General features: G+C 43.6%; 1 protein-coding gene across 3 annotated transcripts in view; it reads left to right on the top strand.

Annotated features, from left to right (window-relative positions):
* MCPH1 (microcephalin 1) overlaps nt 5,931-17,708 on the top strand; it is a 229,369-nt gene continuing 217,591 nt past the window's right edge. For 2 of the 3 annotated variants that reach the window (XM_018041974.1, XM_018041973.1), the window contains exons 1-3: nt 5,931-5,989; nt 6,977-7,068; nt 10,610-10,728. In XM_018041974.1, the coding sequence (XP_017897463.1) occupies nt 5,950-5,989; nt 6,977-7,068; nt 10,610-10,728 (251 nt within the window). In that variant the 5' untranslated portion in view covers nt 5,931-5,949. Of the gene's footprint in view, nt 5,990-6,976; nt 7,069-10,609; nt 10,729-17,708 lie in introns of those variants that run through there. The other variant, XM_018041975.1, reaches the window with a different exon arrangement.

The raw sequence follows: 17,708 nt of genomic DNA, 5'->3' as shown, positions 1-17,708 counted from the left end.
TGAAATAGCTCAACTGGAATTCATTCACGTCCACTAGCTTTGTGCGTAGTAATGCTTCCTAAGTCCCGCTTGACTTCACATTCCAGGTTGTCTGGCTCTAGGTGAGTGATCATACCATCGTGTTTATCTGGGTCATGAAGATCTTTTTTTTTTTATAGTTCTGTGAATCAGTTATATTTATATATATAGTGTGTGCGTGTGTGAATCAGTTATACATATATATATATACAGTGTGTGTGTGAATCAGTTTTATATATATATATATATATATATATATATATAGTGTGTGTGTGTGTGTGTGTGAATCCATTATATATATAACTGATTCACTTTGCAAGATACCTGAAGCTAACAAACACAACATTGTAAGTAACTGTACTCCAGAAAAGAAGAAAAATGCCTAGCTATCCTGGGACCACCAGGCCTTGTGGAAGCCCAAGTCTCTTGGAGTGGCTGAGTGGGAAGGAGACGCAGACGCAGCCCCAGGCCTTCAGCCAGTGCAGCTCAGACTCCTGCAGGAGCCTGGAGAGGGTTCTAGGGAGCCCAGGCCCCACTGCCTCCCCGCCGAGTATGAGTTCCCTGGGAGTGCAAGTGAGGAGCAGTCAGGTGACACGCCCCAGACAGTCCTGTGGTCTGAAGTCATAGAGGTCAGGGGTGCTCCGTTACCAGCAGCGGAGGACAGGAGCTGGGGGCAAGGGAGCGGGGTCCGCAGAGGAGCTGAGCAGGGCACGCAGGTGACCTTCAGCTTCAGCCTGACTCCACAGGGGGCTCTGGGGTGAAAAATCGTCCCGTGATTCTGTGTCCTGCCCTGAAAGAGGGAGCAGGGCTTTTGAACTCAGCCTCCCAACTCAAGGAACAGGCATTGGCGGGTGTGGGAGGGGGTGCATCTCCCAGCCAGGGCTCCAGTGGAGTGAGGGCACGCAGGGATTCGGGAGGGGGCGTGATTGGGTCACACCAGCAGCACCTCCGTGGCCCCTCCGACGGCAGCCCCTTCCCGAACAACATCAACTCCTGCCTATCCTGGAAGCAGCATCTAACGTGTCTTCCCAGTTCTACCCTTGTGGTCCTCGCCTTCTGCATCCAGAACCATCTCTTCCCTAGGCTAATCTGGACTTTGGGATAGAAGCCTTTCACTGTTCTCCCCATTGACCTGCCTGGGGATCTGACGACCCTGCCTCTTCCTGGAGAACTTGGTCTCCAGCTGTTGTTGCACAAGGAAGTGGGAGTGAGACTGGGGAGTGAGACAGGGAGTCACTTGAGAAAAGGAGAGAGAGGAGGAGGGAATGAAGGGGAGGAGTGACAGAGGGAAGGAGAAAGGAAGGGAAGGGCGAGGAAGCGAGAGGGAGGGAAGAGTGGGTGAGGGAACAGAGGCGTCTTTATTCTAGGGAGAAATCAAAATCTGTCTTAGGAGGCAACAGTAACTGATGGTAGGTTGAGTAGTCGGGGTTAAGAAAACAATTACTTCTGCATATAAACAGTCATAATATATAAAAAATATTTAGCAGCCAGTATGGCCAGTGGTTACCCACTCCAGTATTCTTGCCTGGAGAATTCCAAGGACAGAGGAGCCTGGCGGGCTACAGTCCACGGGGTCGCCAAGAGTCGGACACGACTGAGCAACTGTTACTTTCACATACTGGAGGATTCTTTAAAAAAGAAGTGGCCAAGGCAGCTACCAGTGATAAGGGACACTGGGAGGTTTGGAGGGATCCCACGGCCCCCTGACTGGGCCTAGTGGTAACCGTCTAGCTGCTGGATCAGGGCAAGCCAGACGGAAAGGGGGAGAGATACTGTTGGGAGGGAGCAGACAGAAAGCCTAAGGTGGTTCAAGACCCCAGCTGGCTTCCAAATGGTGTCGAATATCCAGCATTCCAGGAACTCATGTCGCTGTACTGATGCATCTTGGCTTGAATAGAGCCCCGGAATAGAGACCTTTTTTTAAAAAAAACAAATTTGAGGTCATACCATATATATTCTGGTGCCCTACTTTTTTCAACTTAACAATATATTGTAAGCATTTTCCCGTGGGGCTTAATTTTTGGGTTTTGCTTTTGAAAAGGATTTCAGGCAATTTAGTTTTGAGTCGGAATCAGGGTGTTGAGGGGCAAATGCTCCAGGCCACAGAAAAATATTTGAAACAACCTGCTTGCTAATGGTGCGTCTACCCCTTTCCTAAGTCTGCGGTCACTGGATACGCTATAGGTGTGTTACGTCGCTTCAATCACGTCCGACTCTTTGCCACCCTATGGACTGTAGCCCACCAGGCTCCTCTGGCCATGGGATCCTCCGGGCAAGAACACTGGCATGGCAAACATCTGTGAATAAATGGAGGAACAGGTTAAAACAAGTGCGGTTAAAACAACAAGTGATGGGGAGAGATGCTGACTTACATTTTAAAATGTCAACTACGGGGGACTTCCCTGGAGGTCAAGGGTTAAGACTACTTCCAGTGTGGGGGTCACAGGTTTGATCCCTGGTCAGTGAACTAAGATCCTGCATGCCACTAGGAATGCCACCCCCCCCCCCCGCAAAATTACAATTACTAAGGTAACTGAAAATAACTACTTAAAAAAAAAAAAAGCCAGCACTAGCAAAGAAGCACTTCCCTAGAGATGTGTCTTGCTACGTTTCATCTACTCACAGAAGGGCAGTATTGTGCAGGTTTTCTGATTTAATTTTACAGAGATCCTGGGAGAAATAAAGATAATGGGCCATGTATTTCTTGGAACTTATGCAAAGCGGCTGGCCTAGGTAAAAACTCTTGTAAAGAATCCTTATCTTATTTGGACTCATATTTGAGTTAATTAGGATAACAACATTACTTCTTCAGCCTGCTACAAAGTCCCATTTTTATTGCTGTAAAACATGACAAAGATAGAAAGCTAAAATAATCCATTATTGTTCTTGCAAATCATTTTGGCTTTCATTGCCTTTACCGGTGCTTTTCTTCCCTTTTCAGTTATTCATTTATCTCAATTCATGTGTGCATGGTTTTTGCAATTTTTTCAATGTTTTTGAGGACAAGCATGTTAGTTACTCTGTATCATCAAATAATATTCTCATTTGAAAACACATGAAACCTTTATTTTAAAAGTGTAAGTTTGAGAAAAGCATAACTTGCCATTATTAGTATAAAACATGCCAAATTCCCTTCTAATACTAATAATTAAGAGATTCATATTTTCACTAAGAAATTACAAAGTTTTAAAGTTTTCTATCAGACAGTGTATGCTAGTCAAATCTCTCTCCACTGTCTTTTTTTTTTTTTTAGGTTTTGTAGAAACATCATAAAGAAAAATGTAACTCAGTGATCTATGCCTCACCTTTGAAATTCATGCATTTCTAGGAAACCAGACCTACTTCTGCCCTAAATGTTGATGCAGTACTGTTGAGAATGGAAGAGTCTAGAGGGAACTTCAGACTCCGGGCACCCGCATTTCCTTCTGAAGCCCTGAGCCTTTTATCTGACTGGTTTGCCAGGCCTTCTCAGCGGCGTGCTCATCCTGATGGTAGGAAGGTTGTCAGGGAGGAACCTCTGAAAACTCACCTCCTGCTGAGCTGAAGTGCATGGCTCAGGAAAGTCAATATTTTCAGTCTACCTTTGTCCTCACTGCATAAAAAAAAGGGCTTTGAGTGTTTATCCCTTTTATTACGGGTGAGTACTGGCAGAGGAAAAAAACTGGCTTTCATTTTTTATACTTTTGCAGAGAGCAAAAATGAAGAAGCGCAGGGAACTTATTTCAGACTTCACTAGATCCTTTCTCTAGGTTGTTTTATTAGAAACTCGAAATAGACAGGCAACCATGAAAAATAAAACTAGCGAGTATTAGTGTCAAGGCCGTGTTTCTTTGAACCCAGTAGTTTAACTTTGTTCTTAAGGATGAGATGTCTGTAGTTTAGGTGATAGAGTCGCCTTCTGCTGTGAAGAGGTGGTCAACCAAGTGAGAAGCAAAATGAAACTTTGGATAGGGGCAGAGGGTGGGGGTGGGGGCTTCCATACATTGTCTTTAAACCTCAGGTGACTATTATTTTTGTTTTAAACAATCCATTTGATGTTATTTTTATTCGTGCAATCAATATGCATTTAGATTTCACCATAGTTTAACACTTTTTCTTATCTGTTAGTCCTTCTTGAGCTGAGTTCACACTCCCAGGTAGACTGTGTCCCCATTTCCTCAGGGCAGAATTTATTAGGTGTGATGATGACATAGGTATTGATCAAAGATTTGAGTCCAGGAAGTGGGGTTTGGTGGTTGCACATACTCAACATAATTCTTTAGAAGCACAGTGAGCTCACTGGGCCCTGTGAACGGCAGATTTAACAATTAGGGTTGAATGAATGAATGGCGAGCAGTCCATAGTCTTGTGCACATACCCTTCTGCTGACTATAGTAAAAAGAGCTAAAGCTATTATTTTCGGTTTCAACAAGTTTTAACTGTTAGCAGTAAACTTTGTTACTTTGCACTAGTCAGGTAACCTTTCTTGAATCTGATTACTTATTGTATAAATTGTATAATATTGCTTAACAGAAACTGTTGTGAGCATGAAGTGATACAAGGTATAAAAGAGAAAGCATTTTTAATTGTAAAAGAGTTGGGGAGGGCGCAAAGCAGGCTTCAATGGTTAGTCTCCAGGTTACAATAATAAATACCTATAAAAGAATAGAACTTTAGTGAGAATCCAGGAGGAAAATACATGTAAGTGCTATATAATAACACTTACCTTATGAGTAGGATTAAATTTGACAACACACCGAAACTTTAATACACCACTTACATGATTAGTGTTTGCGGTGCTGTGTGCTGTGCTCAGCCACGTCCAACTCTCTGAGACCCTATGAACTGTAGTCTGCCAGTCTCCTCTGTCCATGGGATTTTCCAGGCAAGAATACTGGAGTAGGTTGCCATTTCCTCCTCCAGGGGATCTTCCTGACCCAGGGATCCATCCCTGGGTCTCCTGCATTGCAGGAGGATTCTTCACCCACTGAGCCACGTAGTGTTCATTAAATGTCAGCTATTATCTCTACTATTATTAATGCTTTTCTACAAGAAAATGAAACCTGGAGAGTGTTAGTAACTCATTAACATCTTAGAGCTAGTTAGTGGCTGATTGGTGGTGGTGTCCAATTGCTCACTCCTGTCCGATTCTTTGCCCACCATGGACTGCAGGCCTTCCTGCCCTGTAGTGGCTGATATCAGCCCCCAAACTCCAAGTCCAGTCTGATTTCCAAATGAAGCCTGTACTTTAACCATTTGATTATAAGGGAACTCCCTTAAGATTATGTTTCTTTAAGCCTGGTAATAGACTATATCCTACATGATAAAACACAAAAATGGTATTGAAATCATTAAAAATGAAACTTTTCACACGTTTGGTGGTTCCTTCTTTAATACAGACAACATGGGTCCTTTACCTTTTTCAGTGTTTCGGGTAGATTAAACAGAGAACGCTTATCAACTCGGGGGCAACAGTAGTCCCTTCTTACACATCACTGCAGGGAGGCTGGGGGTTGGGACAAGGTCCCGCAGGACGCATGCGCGCAGCCCTCGGGGCGGGGCCTGCGCGGCGGGGGCGGGGCTCCCGGGCTGGCGGGAGGCTTGAAACCCAGACGATAAGGAGCCAGGCTACTCCTGAGTGCAGGCTGCCCCGCTCCCTCTGGGATTCATCCGCTCTGGGATTTGCGGGCTGTAGGGCTCGAGGGAGACAGCCTAGCTAGGGGGACTTCCCGCGGGGACCGGAGACCCCGGGTCTCCGCGCAGGAGCTGACGCGCCGTGTAGGTACAGCCAGAGAGAACCGGCGTCCATCGCCCGCGCGGAGGGGTCTTGGTCCCGCCCGCCGCCCCCTATTGGTTGCTCAGGGGACGGGGACAGGCGGATTTCCGCAGAGCCCGCCCTGCGCATGCGCGCTGCCGTCACTGCGTCACGGTTGCGCGTTCACGCTGCCCGTTATGGCGGCCCCCGGGAGTCTCGGGGGCCCCGTCTTGAAAGGTGAGCAGGCGGGGACCGAGCCGGCGCGACGGCGGCCCGGCCTCAGGACGGGCGCCCGAGTCGCGGCTCCCCTGGGGTCGCCAGCCTGGCTGCCGGGAGGAGGCGAGGGTCTGTCCTCTAGCCCAGCACCGGAACCGCCCGTGACGGTTGGGGTTCCGTCTCGGAGCCCAGGGCCCGCGCCGCCCCACCTGGGCCGGGTCAGGCGCGCGGCGCAGACACGCGAAGGGCTGGGAGGCTCGGGGCAGGGGGGGGGGGGGGGTTGGTTTTCAGCTTTTCCTGGGTTCTGGCGTCTCTGTATGGCCGGGTGGATTTGCGGGGATGGGGCTCTAGTGAAATTGGAAGAACCAGTAACTCCTCTGCCTGTTCTCTGTCAGTGTGACCAGAACCTCTCAGTGAGGAATGATTCCCTCCAGGCACGCCTGAAAGGCACCAGGCTTTGAGCAGGGAGGGTTTCGTAAGCTGTGTTCCCTTCCCCGCAAAGTCTGCCTGTTGGCCGTGTTTTTGTAGGACCTGCAAACTAAAAGTGCCCTTTACTTTTTTAAACGCTTGAGGGGGTGGGAGGAACCGGAGGAGGAGGACAAATGAAGTCTATATCAAATTCAGGCTTCATTTTCCATAAAGTTTTGTTGGAATGCACTTATGTTTTTGTCTTTGACTGCTTTTGTGCTGCAGCCTTCTAACTGAGTGGTTGTTTTGCCCTCAAAGCCTAAGATAATTGCTCTCTGGTCCTTTACAGAAAACAAGACTCTGGCATTAGAAAGTTAGGCTTGGTTTAAGAATTTGGGAAGAGTTGAGAATGTAAACTGTGACATATGTATGAGTAAAGTTGTTTTTCCCTTGAAATTTTAAAGAATCTAATGGCACTTTTAGCAGAAGAAATCTTAAATTTACTTTTTAATGTGAATAGAACAGGAGAAAAATCTGTTGAAATCTTTGGGTTGAGGGTATATCAGATATATTTCATGCTAGCATCTTGTTTGTTTTCAGATGTTGTGGCCTATGTTGAAGTGTGGTCAACCAATGGGACAGAAAATTACTCAAAGACCTTTAAGAATCAACTTGTGGATATGGGGGCGAAGGTAAGAAATTCATTTTATCATTGCTACACCTGACAGTCGTCTGAAACATATGGAGATCTACTTGCGTTTTCTTATTTTGGGAGTTTTTACTTAGAGCACGATGGACAAAGAGAGGACAGTGGGTAAGTGGCAGCAGAAAAAAAGGAGAGAACCATGGTATGAGAAATTGAGAACAGCTGGGCTTGGGGGTGACGCAAGAGGAGAGCTCCAGGGTGGAAATACAGGTCCTGCCAGTGGCTGTTCAGATGCCTGATACTCTTCATCAAAGTGTGGAATACAGGAAAAGGAACAGTTTTTTTAAGGGAAAAGTTGTGAATTTGGGGATATTGGAAATACCTGATAGACATTTGGATGTACAAATCTGGAACTTGAGATTGTCAGGTCTGGAGATCCTGTTTTAGGCATCAGGGACATAAGAGTCGGGTGGTGACTACCCAGGTGGTTAGAATGAAGAGTGCTAGGTGGAGCCTGTTTAGTGTTTGCGGGGCTGGTATGGGAGTCATGGACCTCGGGACGGAGACTGGGAAGGACGGACGCCTGGAGAATCCAGAAAACATGCCTGGATGTGGGAGGAGGGACAGACTTCAAAGATGGAAATTCTAAAATGGTGCCTAAGTTTACGAAAAGTTAGGATTGGGGAATATTCTTTGCGCTTGAAAGCTGTAAGGTCCTTGTTGAGTGTCCCCATGTCCAATGAGCTGGGTTAAGGGAGTCATGGAGACCTGAGGAATGGGGTGGTGACGGCAGCAGCTCGAAGCCGGGGTTCAGATGTGAGCTGACTTCGTGGCGGGGGTGGGGGGGGAGGACTTGGGGGAGGGGGGCTGGTCGGCTGGTGAAAGGAGAGATTAACACAGGTAAGATACCACTGAAGCCAGGGCAAGGATTAGGGACGGTAAGGGCATAACATAAACTGGAGGGCAGTGTTCTCCCTTATTCAGGCAGAGTGTCTGCTCCTGCGTTTCCTTTGACTCACCCTGGTCCCTGACCTAGTGAGCAGGGGAAAGACTCAAGAGCAGACTAGGGTGACAGGCAGAAGGCAGGGCCCGGGGTTTGCTTTTGAACCTGAGAAGACACTTTTTTTCTGCTAAATCGGAAGGTAAACCCATTAGGATTTCGGGAGGGTTTCCACTTGATACCAGCCACATACTTGGGCTCCGCGTGTTGTGACAGGAAAAAGCTGCGAAACAGGAGTAGGCAGAATGGCTTTTGAGAGTAGTATTAAGGTCTTGGATCTCTTGAATTTTTTTCTCCCCACCTTTTATTTAGCAATTTTTCAAATAGAAAAGTTGAAAGAATGGTATGGTGAATATAGACCCAACAATTAACATACTTGCTTGGACTCCATTTCTCTTTCTGAACTATTCAAAAGTAAATTGCAGATACCATAATTTGTCCCTACATATATTTAGCCTGTATCTTTTAGAACAAAGATGCCTTCTGTGTGACAGAAGACCGTTTCACATCTGAGAAAGCTATCAGTGATTTCCTAGCAGCTTTTTGCAGTGTTTGAATAAGTCTGTAATTCTGTCAGCATATAAAAGCCCCACTGCTGTGTATGCTTGGTCTTGTCTGTCTTCGGCCATCACAGTGTGTTTCTGATGGTGTATCAGCCTGGTGTGAATTTCCATTTTCCTGTACATCTTCCCATACTTATTTTGAAGACCGTGTTCAGGTCTCCACCTCATGTTTGCATTGGGTTTTTCTTTTTCTTCTTGATTTGTAAGCATTCTTTATACTCTTCAGTTGACCCCTTTGTCCGCCCTGTGAATTGCAATATTTTCTGTCTGTGGCTTGCTTTTTCACCTTGATAGCATCTTTTGATGATAATGGTAGTTTATTCCTTACGGTGAGCTTCTGTGTGTGTATCTTGTTTTAAAAAATCTATTTCTACATGCCGGTTGTGGGAATTTTTCTCTTATTTTCCAGAAGCTTTTATCATTTTGCCTTTCACATTTAGATTTACAGTACATTTGAAATTAGTTTTTGTATGTGGTATGAAATCAGTTCTGTTCAGTCTCTCAGTCATGTCCGACTCTGCGGCCCCATGAATCGCAGCACGCCAGGCCTACCTGTCCATCACCAACTCCCGGAGTTCACTCAAACTTATGTCCATCGAGTCAGTGATGCCATCCAGCCATCTCATCCTCTGTCATCCCCTTCTCCTGCCCCTCACCCCCAATCCCTCCCAGCATCAGAGTCTTTTCCAGTGAGTCAACTCTTCGCGTGAGGTGACCAAAGTATTGGCGTTTCAGCTTTAGCCTCAGTCCTTCCAATGAACACCCAGAACTGATCTCCTTTAGAATGGACTGTTTGGATCTCCTTGCAGTCCAGGGGACTCTCAGGAGTCTTCTCCAACACCATAGTTCAAAAGCATCAATTCTTCGGCACTCAGCTTTCTTCACAGTCCAAATCTCACATCCATTCATGACCACTGGAAAAACCGTAGCCTTGATTTTTTCCCAGTGGGTGATCTCAACACCATTTATTGAAAAGACTGTCCTTTAGCACAGTGACACCTTTGTCATTAGGTAACCAGGTTTCAGTGCCCATACAGTCTGTTCTCATGACAAACCCCCCTATCTTAATTACTTTTTATAATAAATCTTACCCTTTGTTCTTCAAGTCAGGGGGTTCTGGCTTTCTTAGTCTTTTGCTTTTCCAGATACATAATTGGAACTGGTTTGTCAGTTTGCAGCCTGAAGCTTCTTTGGGATCTTAATTGGTATTGGATAGAGAACAGCAGATCAGTATGGAAAGAACTGACATGCTTATACACGGGAATCTTCTAAAGCATCAACGTGATGTATGCCTTTGCCGATTTGGGTCTATTTCATTTTCTCAGTGACGTTTTATGATTTTTCTCTGGTTATTTTGTTGCTGTTATGAATGGTATCTTTTGAATTCTTTTTCCCATTGCTGTTATATAGAACTAGTTATTTTGCATATCTGCCTTGTCTCCGGAAAACTTACCAAACTCTCCTGAATTCTGTCACATTTTGGGGATTTTTAACAATGTGCACAATTGACTCTTACGTGCACAGAGCCGTTTTATTTTTCTCTAATCCTAACACTTTTTCTTTTCTTGACATACTGCGCTGGCTGGGGCCAGTTGGATAGAATGGAGATACTCCTCAACAGAAGGGTTTTAGCATTTCCCATCATGCAGTCTTATACCAGCTTTCAGATCCTAATTTACTGTGCATTTTCCTCACTAATAAACATTTTAAGTTCATCAAACGCATTTTTGGCATGTACTTGACGTGGCTATGATTTTTCTCTTTTACTTTGTTAATGAAGTGAATAATGATTGACTTTTTGTTCTAAACCAGCTTTGCAGTCCTGGAATAAACAGGGGTGAGAATGCATTGTATATGTTGGTTGATACTGTGTGTATACACTATTGTATATGTTGGTTGATACCATTTGCTAATTATTTTGTTGCTTTTTTGGCAAGTGTCTACAAGAGTGACACTGGCTTGTACTTAAGAAACTTATGCAGATAATAGTGAATTTACCTTTGTTTTCTGCCTTTTGTCTGCAGGTTTCAAAAACTTTTAACAAACAAGTAACTCATGTCGTGTTCAAAGACGGGTACCAGAGCACCTGGGAAAAAGCACAGAAGAGAGGCGTGAAGCTCGTCTCAGTGCTCTGGGTTGACAGGTGAGTCCTTTCTCCTGGTTTTTTTTTTTCCCCCTTAAGTTATCTAGTGTTGGTAGAGAGTGGAGATATTTTGCATGAATCACAGAACTAGATAAAGTTTTGTTTCCGTCTTTTCTCTGCCCCTTACTGGGGGCATCTGACGTCCTCAGTTTCCTAGGACGAAAGGGGTGTGGTGTAACTCCCAGCTTGCCCAGAGACCCTGAGGCAGAGTCTGTGTGGTGTGTTGAGGGAACAGAGAAGCAGATTGTTAGTCTACTAAGGTGGCCAGTCTCTAACAAAACACCACCAACTGGCCGTAAGCAGCAGAAATGTATCTCTCAGACTTCTGGAGGCTAGAAGTCCACAGTGGAGGTGTCCACAGCGTTGGGTTCTTCTGAGGCCTCTCCCCTTGGCTTGCCGGTGGCCGTCTTGTGCCGGGGTCCAGCCCCTAAGGATCCAGGGAATTCGAAGGGGGGATGGAGTCAGTGTCCTAAGTAAGAACTATTTAATTAGAAAAGAGAGATTAGGAAAGAATAGTAGGAAATTTAGTGGAGAAAAGAGGCTGAATAACTTGGTTTACATGGAAAGCTAATAAAACCTTCAGACAAGAGGTTTGTACCATCTACGTAGGCCACCGGCACCCACTTGAATAGCGGAGGGTGCCCCGCCTTGGGCTCCCTCTCGCCTTGGGCTCCCTCTCACGTGGGTCTTAGAAGCCAGGGCAAGTAAGTAGACATGGCGAGCCTCCGCGCCCCAGATGGGAATTCAGCCAGAAAATTGAGTAAAGAAGACACAGGGAGACCAAGCTGCTTCGGTGAGCGAGGCCCTATAACTTTATTTTCAAAAGGACTTTTATACCTTTCCCACAAATGATGCTGTGTACATTATCTTCTGGCCTTGGAGGCCTGTGAACATTTTAAGACCCTCTTTTGATAAAGGCCGCTCAACCAGAAAACTTATTTTCCCTTAAAGTGTGTTTTCTTTATATTTCTAATCTATGTCAGCCTCAGAAAGTATCAAACAAAGTTACATTTTCAGGAAGCAAAGGTGCAGCGAGTTACAACAAAGAAAGAACCAATTAGCTCAAAGGTCTGATGTGGTTAGTTTCAAGGCTACATTTGTTTTTTCTTACATTCTAACTATGTTAACAAATGTACTCCCAGGTGCACAGTGGATAAGAGATATGAGAACTTAGCAACAAGCATTGGCCCAATAATGAAATCCTACACCAGCACTACTCTAATAACTTAACTCTTTGAAAGGCTTTATGTTTTAGGCTTCCGTGCCTCTCACAGTAGGGGGGCTGTAACAATCACAGGCATAGTTGTAAAAGTCTGGGTAAGGCAAGTTAGAGAGCCATCAGAGGGGTTTGAGCTGAAACACTCCTTTTATATGCAGAAGACTGTTAATTGGAGCTCTAGGTTAACTCTTTCCAGAGAAAGGTGGTCGGGAATAGCCCCCTGTTGTGTCAGAAGAGTGGAAAGCACAGTACAATAAAGCAGGCAGACTCTGGTTTTTGGGGGTAGATGCTCAGGAAAATCCAGGGGGACCCCTGAGGCCTGATCTCAGCCTTTGCTTTTTGCCAGGCCCCCTTCCTCATGACCTTTGCCGTGGGCGGGATTCTCCATGCTGGCTCCCAGCAATCTGGTTTTTGTCTTCACTTGGTCTGGCTGTTTCTGTGTCCTCATCTCTTTAATAAGGACCCTAATCTTACTGGCTTACCCACCCCCAGGGACCTCATTCAACCTTCACTATCTCCTTCAAGGCCCCGTTTCCAACTGCAGTCACGTCGTTTGGTCTGGGGCATCAGGACTTCATGTGAATTCAGGGGACACAATTGAGCCTGTGCAAGAATGCAGGAATAGTCTTAGGGGAGGCTTAGGAGGAGGTTGAGGTCAGAGGGAGTGGGGTATCAATGATATAAATCAAGTTTCCTGAAATCCAGATGTAAACGAGTCATACTGCTGATTTTCTAGAAAACTAGAGTCAATTTACACGAAAACAGTAAGACAGAATATGAGGCATAGACTTTGGCTGTTGATGTGTGAAGCTGCTCTAAAAGAATTAAGCCTTTCAATTAAAAAAAACTTCAACAGTGAGGCATGATGATTGATTGCATTTCTTTGTCTTCCATTGTCTGGGCAGACTCAGATTCCAGCCTCACTCTCCCCTCTTTTGCTTAAAACAAGGTGTTCTTCATTTTGGATGCGTCCCGTGTGCCCGCTGTTTGCCCGTGATTAGACTCCCGCTACCTGCTGTTTCCGTCTGCCTCCTAATGGGATGCGAGTTTCGCTCGCCTGGCAAGGCATTGCTGGTTTTTTTCCCCACTGTGTGATGACTGTTGTTTCCTTTGAGGCTAATAAGCTGCCCGTGGGGAGGCAGATTCAGATCATGTAGACCTGCTCCCTTGGGCCCAGGTGTATCGTTCATGGTGGTTCTTGCCTGAACCAGCCTTAACCCTGAGTCTTATAGGATGACTGTTTGCCAAGTCCAGCACTTCTGGCTGTGCCCAGCTGTGTGCTACGAGAAAGAGCCTTCTTTTCTCCCACACTGATTGATTAGTGTCAGCACCTGGGTTCTTGTATTTTTCAACGGCTTAGAGTTCACAATGTCTGTCTGGTGCCGAGATCATTCAGATTTGGGTAGTGGGAGTCCCTTCAGCCAGTTCCTGTGTCTCTGTGACCTCGTGCCTGCTCCCCCCCAAGCCCCGGTGTCAGCCGTTTCCGCACAGACCGTGAGCCCTTTGAGTGGGACAGCATCCTGGACTGAGATGTGGGGCTGGTGGGCTCCCGGCCGTGGCATGTCACCCCTTCTCGGCCTTCCAGGCAGAGGCAGGAGACACATTTGCTCCTTTCTTCCCTTTTCCGTCCCTATTTGAGATTATGTGATGTGTTAGTTTTTAGACTAAAATTCTCTCTGTTCTTTTTATTTTTAGTGATTGCTTTAGGGTTTACACAATAGATCCTTAACTTCTGAGTCTGCTTAGACTTAGTATTGTACCACGCCACATAAAATACAGATAGAGACTTGGCAACTGTGTGTCCGTAGTTTCTGCCCCCTTCCCCTGTGTTAGGGTGGTCATATGGATTTCAACCATGTCCATTAGAGGCCTGCAAGACAGTGTTGTCACTGTGCTCTAAACACTTGTCTGTATTTTAAATAAATTAAGTGGAAAAGATAGTGTCTTATGTTTATCCGTATATTTATTCTTTCTCTTACTCTTCGTTTCTGAGGATCTGAGTTTCTTCTGCTATTTCTTTTCAGTGTGAATAGTTATGTTTGGCGTTTCTTTCTTTTTTTGTTAATTAAAATCCACATGCTATAAACTCACCCTGTTGGTGTACATTTTAGTAGTTTTTAATGTATTCTATTCAGATGTTTGTAGCAGTTATCACTGCCTAATCCAGGACCATTTTATCCCCTCAGAATAAGCTCCATAACCATTAGCAGTCATTCCCCTTGGGCTCCTTACTGCCAGCCGCTGGCAGCCATCAGTCTACTTTTTGTCTTTACATTTACCTAGCCTGGACATTTGTCATAAATGGAACCCAACATCATGCAGCTTCTTGTGTTGGATTTCTTGCCTTGGCATCACGTTTTGGAGTTTCATTCGTGTTGTAGCCGGTGTCAGTTTTTTATTTCTTAGAGTCACTGAATATCATCATGTTTTGTTTATCTTCATCAGTTGGAAGACAGACATTTGGTTTATTTGCACTTTTTGGCCACTGAGTAATGCTGCTGTGAACATTTATGTGCAGGTTTTCATGTGAATATACGTATTTCCGATCCTCTTGGGTATATATGCACCTATGAATGAAATTTCTGAGTTACACGGAACCCATTTGTTTAGCACTTTGTGGAAGTGCCAGTTTTTCGGATCGGGTGTACCATTTTACATTCCTGCCAGTAATGTTTGAGGCTTGTTATCCCTCTTTATGTTGATAGCCATTATGTTGTGGATGTGAAGTGGTATCTCACTGTAGTTTTGACTTGTATTTCCTTAGTGACCAATGATGTTGAAAAGCTTTTCATGGTTTAATTGGCTGTTTATATATCTTCGGAGAAATGTCTACTCAAACACTGTCCATTTTTTAAAACTCGAGTTATTTTTCTTGTTTGAGATAGAGTTCTTTATTCTGGATACATATTTGCACACATAATGAGACCCTTATCAGGCATATTATTTGCAAACATTTTCTCCCTTTCTGTGGGTTGTCTTTTCACTTTCTCGTTGGTATCCTTTGAAGCACAAGTTAAAAATTTTTAAGCCCAGTGTTTCTATTTTTTCCTTTGTTGTTTCAGTTTTAAATGTCATATTTAAGAAATAATTGCCTGATTGCAGGGCGTGAAAATTTACACCTGTGGTTTCTTCTCAGAGTTTTATAGTTCTGTCTTTAACACTTAGGTCTGTGGTTTACTTGAGTTAAGTTTTTGCACATGGTCTGAGCTATGGCGTCACCTTCACTTTTACGTGTGACTGTCCAGTTGTCCCAGTACCACTGTTGAATAGACTATTGTTTCCCCATTAAATTATCTTGGTGTCCTTGTTAAAAATTAATTGCCCGTAGATACTTGGATGTATTTCTGGATTCTCAGTTCTGTTTCATTGATCTGTGTGCTTATCTTAATGCTAGCACCACACTGTCTTGATTACTGTTGTTACCGTTCAGTTACTAAGTCGTGGCCGACTCTTTGTAACCCCATGGACTGCAGCATGCCAGGCTTCCCTGTCCTTTATTGTATTCTGGAGTTTGCTCAAACTTATGTCCATTGAGTCAGTGATGTCATCCAACTGTGTCATCCTCTGTCACCCCCTTCTGCCTTCAGTCTTTGCCAGCATCAGGGTCTTTTCCAATGAGTCAGATCTTCCCATCAGGTGGCCAAAATATTGTAGCTTCAATATCAGTCTTTTCAATGAATATCCAGGATTGATTTCCTTTAGGATTAACTGGTTTGATGTCCTTGCTATCCAAGGGACTCTCCAACACAGTTCAAAAACTTGAATTCTTCAGTGCTCAGCCTTCTTTATGATCCAACTCTCACATCCCTCTGTGGCTACTGGATAAACCATAGCTTTGACTATATGGACTTTTGTCAGCAAAGTGATATCTCTGCTTTTTAATACATTGTCTAGGTTTGTCATATAGCTTTTCTTCCAAAGAGCACTTACCTTTTAATTTCATGATTACTTAATTGCTGTAGCTTTACAGTAAGTTTTGAAGTTGGAAGTGTGTCTTCTCCAGTCTTGATTTTCTTCCAGTTCCTTTGCATTTCTGTATGAGTTTCAGGATTTGCTTGTTGGTTTCGGGGAGGGAGGGAAGGGAGAAACTGATATTTAATAGAGGTTGTGTTACATCATTAATTATATAGGTGTTGCATCTTGCGATCCATGGCCATGTTTTTATTTTCTTGTCTGTAATTTCTTTCCATTATGTCTTGTAGTTTCCAGTGTGTAAATCTTGCCCCTTCTAGGTTAAATTTATTCCCAATTTATTTTCTTTTTGATGCTATTGTAAATGGAATTGTTTTCTTAATTTCATTTTTAGATTGTTCAATTATTAAAATACAGAAATATAACTGATTTTTGTACGTTCATTTTGTATCCTGCAAGTTTTTGAACTTGCTATTAGCTAAGTGTCTTTGTGATTTTCTTAGGATTTTTTTGTATACGGTGTTGTGTAATCTGTCTACAGAGATAGTTTTACGTCTTCCCTTCCAATCTGGATGCCTTTTATTTCCTTTTCTACTCTAGTTGCCCTGACTATAATCTCCAGCACAGTATTGAATAGAAGCAGTGAGAGTGGACATCTTGTCTGGCTCCCAGTCTTAGGAGAAAAGCTTTCTGTATCTCTCTATTAAGTGTGATGTTAGCTTTGGATGTTTTTTTCTTAATGGGTGGACTTTGTCAGGTTGAGGAAATTTCCTTCTATTCTTAGTTTTTGTTTGTTTCGATTTGTTTATTATTAAAGGATGTTGGGTTTTGTCAAAATGCTTTTTCTGCAATTATTGAGATATCCATGTGATATATATACATATATATATTTGTCATTCATTTCATTAATGTGGTGTATTAGATTGATTTCATGTGGTGAACTAACTTTGTGTTCCTGGGATAAACTCTGCTTGGTTATGTTGTATACTTTTGTTTTTTTCTAACTGTATCAGTTTGCTAGTACTTTATTTTCCTTTTTGCAACAGCTGTATTCGTAAGGTATATTGGTCACTACTTAGAATGACTTTTTCTGGTTTTGGAGTCAGGCAGTATTGGCATCGTAGAATTAGTTGGGCTGTGTTCTTCTGTCTTCTGAAGTTTATAGGGATTGGTGTTAGTTCTTTAAACATTTGGGAGAACTCACCAGTGCAGCCATCTGGGCCTGGCCTTTTTGTGGGAGGGTTTTTGATTAGTAATTCAGTCTCTTGTTACAGGTTTACTTAAGTTTTCTATTCTTGAGTCAGTTTAGATAGTTTGTGTCTTTCTGGAGTTTGTTCATTTCGTCTAGGTTGTCTAATTTGTTGGCCTGCACTTGTTTGTAGTATTGTCCTTTGTATAATAGTCCTTTGTATTTTGATAAGGTCGGTAGCGGCTCATTCCTAGTATGAATTAATATCGCTTTTCTTTTTGTCTTGATCAATTTAAGCTAAAGGCTTTTCAATTTCTTTGATGTTGTCAAATAACCAACTTTTGGTTCCTTTGCTGTTTCTCCATTGTGTTTCTTTTCTTTTTTAAATTTACGCTATAATTATTTGTTTCCTTCTGCTTGTTTTGGGTTCAGTTTGCTCTTTTATTTCTCTAGTTAGAGCATTAGAAAATTCATTTGAAATCTTGACTCTTTTTTGATGTGTTTACAGTTATAAATTTCTTCTAAGCATAGCTCTAGCTTCATCTCATGAAATTTGGTATTTTTGTGTTAAGTTATTTCAGGTGTTAACCGTTTTCTCTCATGATTTCTTCTTTGACCCATTGGTTATTTAGGAGCTTCTTATTTAATTTCTACATATTT

Source organism: Capra hircus, chromosome 27, assembly GCF_001704415.2.
Source record: "Capra hircus breed San Clemente chromosome 27, ASM170441v1, whole genome shotgun sequence".
Classification (NCBI taxonomy): Eukaryota; Metazoa; Chordata; class Mammalia; order Artiodactyla; family Bovidae; genus Capra; species Capra hircus.
The sequence above is the reverse complement of the archived record's forward strand: the minus strand, read 5'-3'. Positions and strand labels throughout refer to the sequence as shown.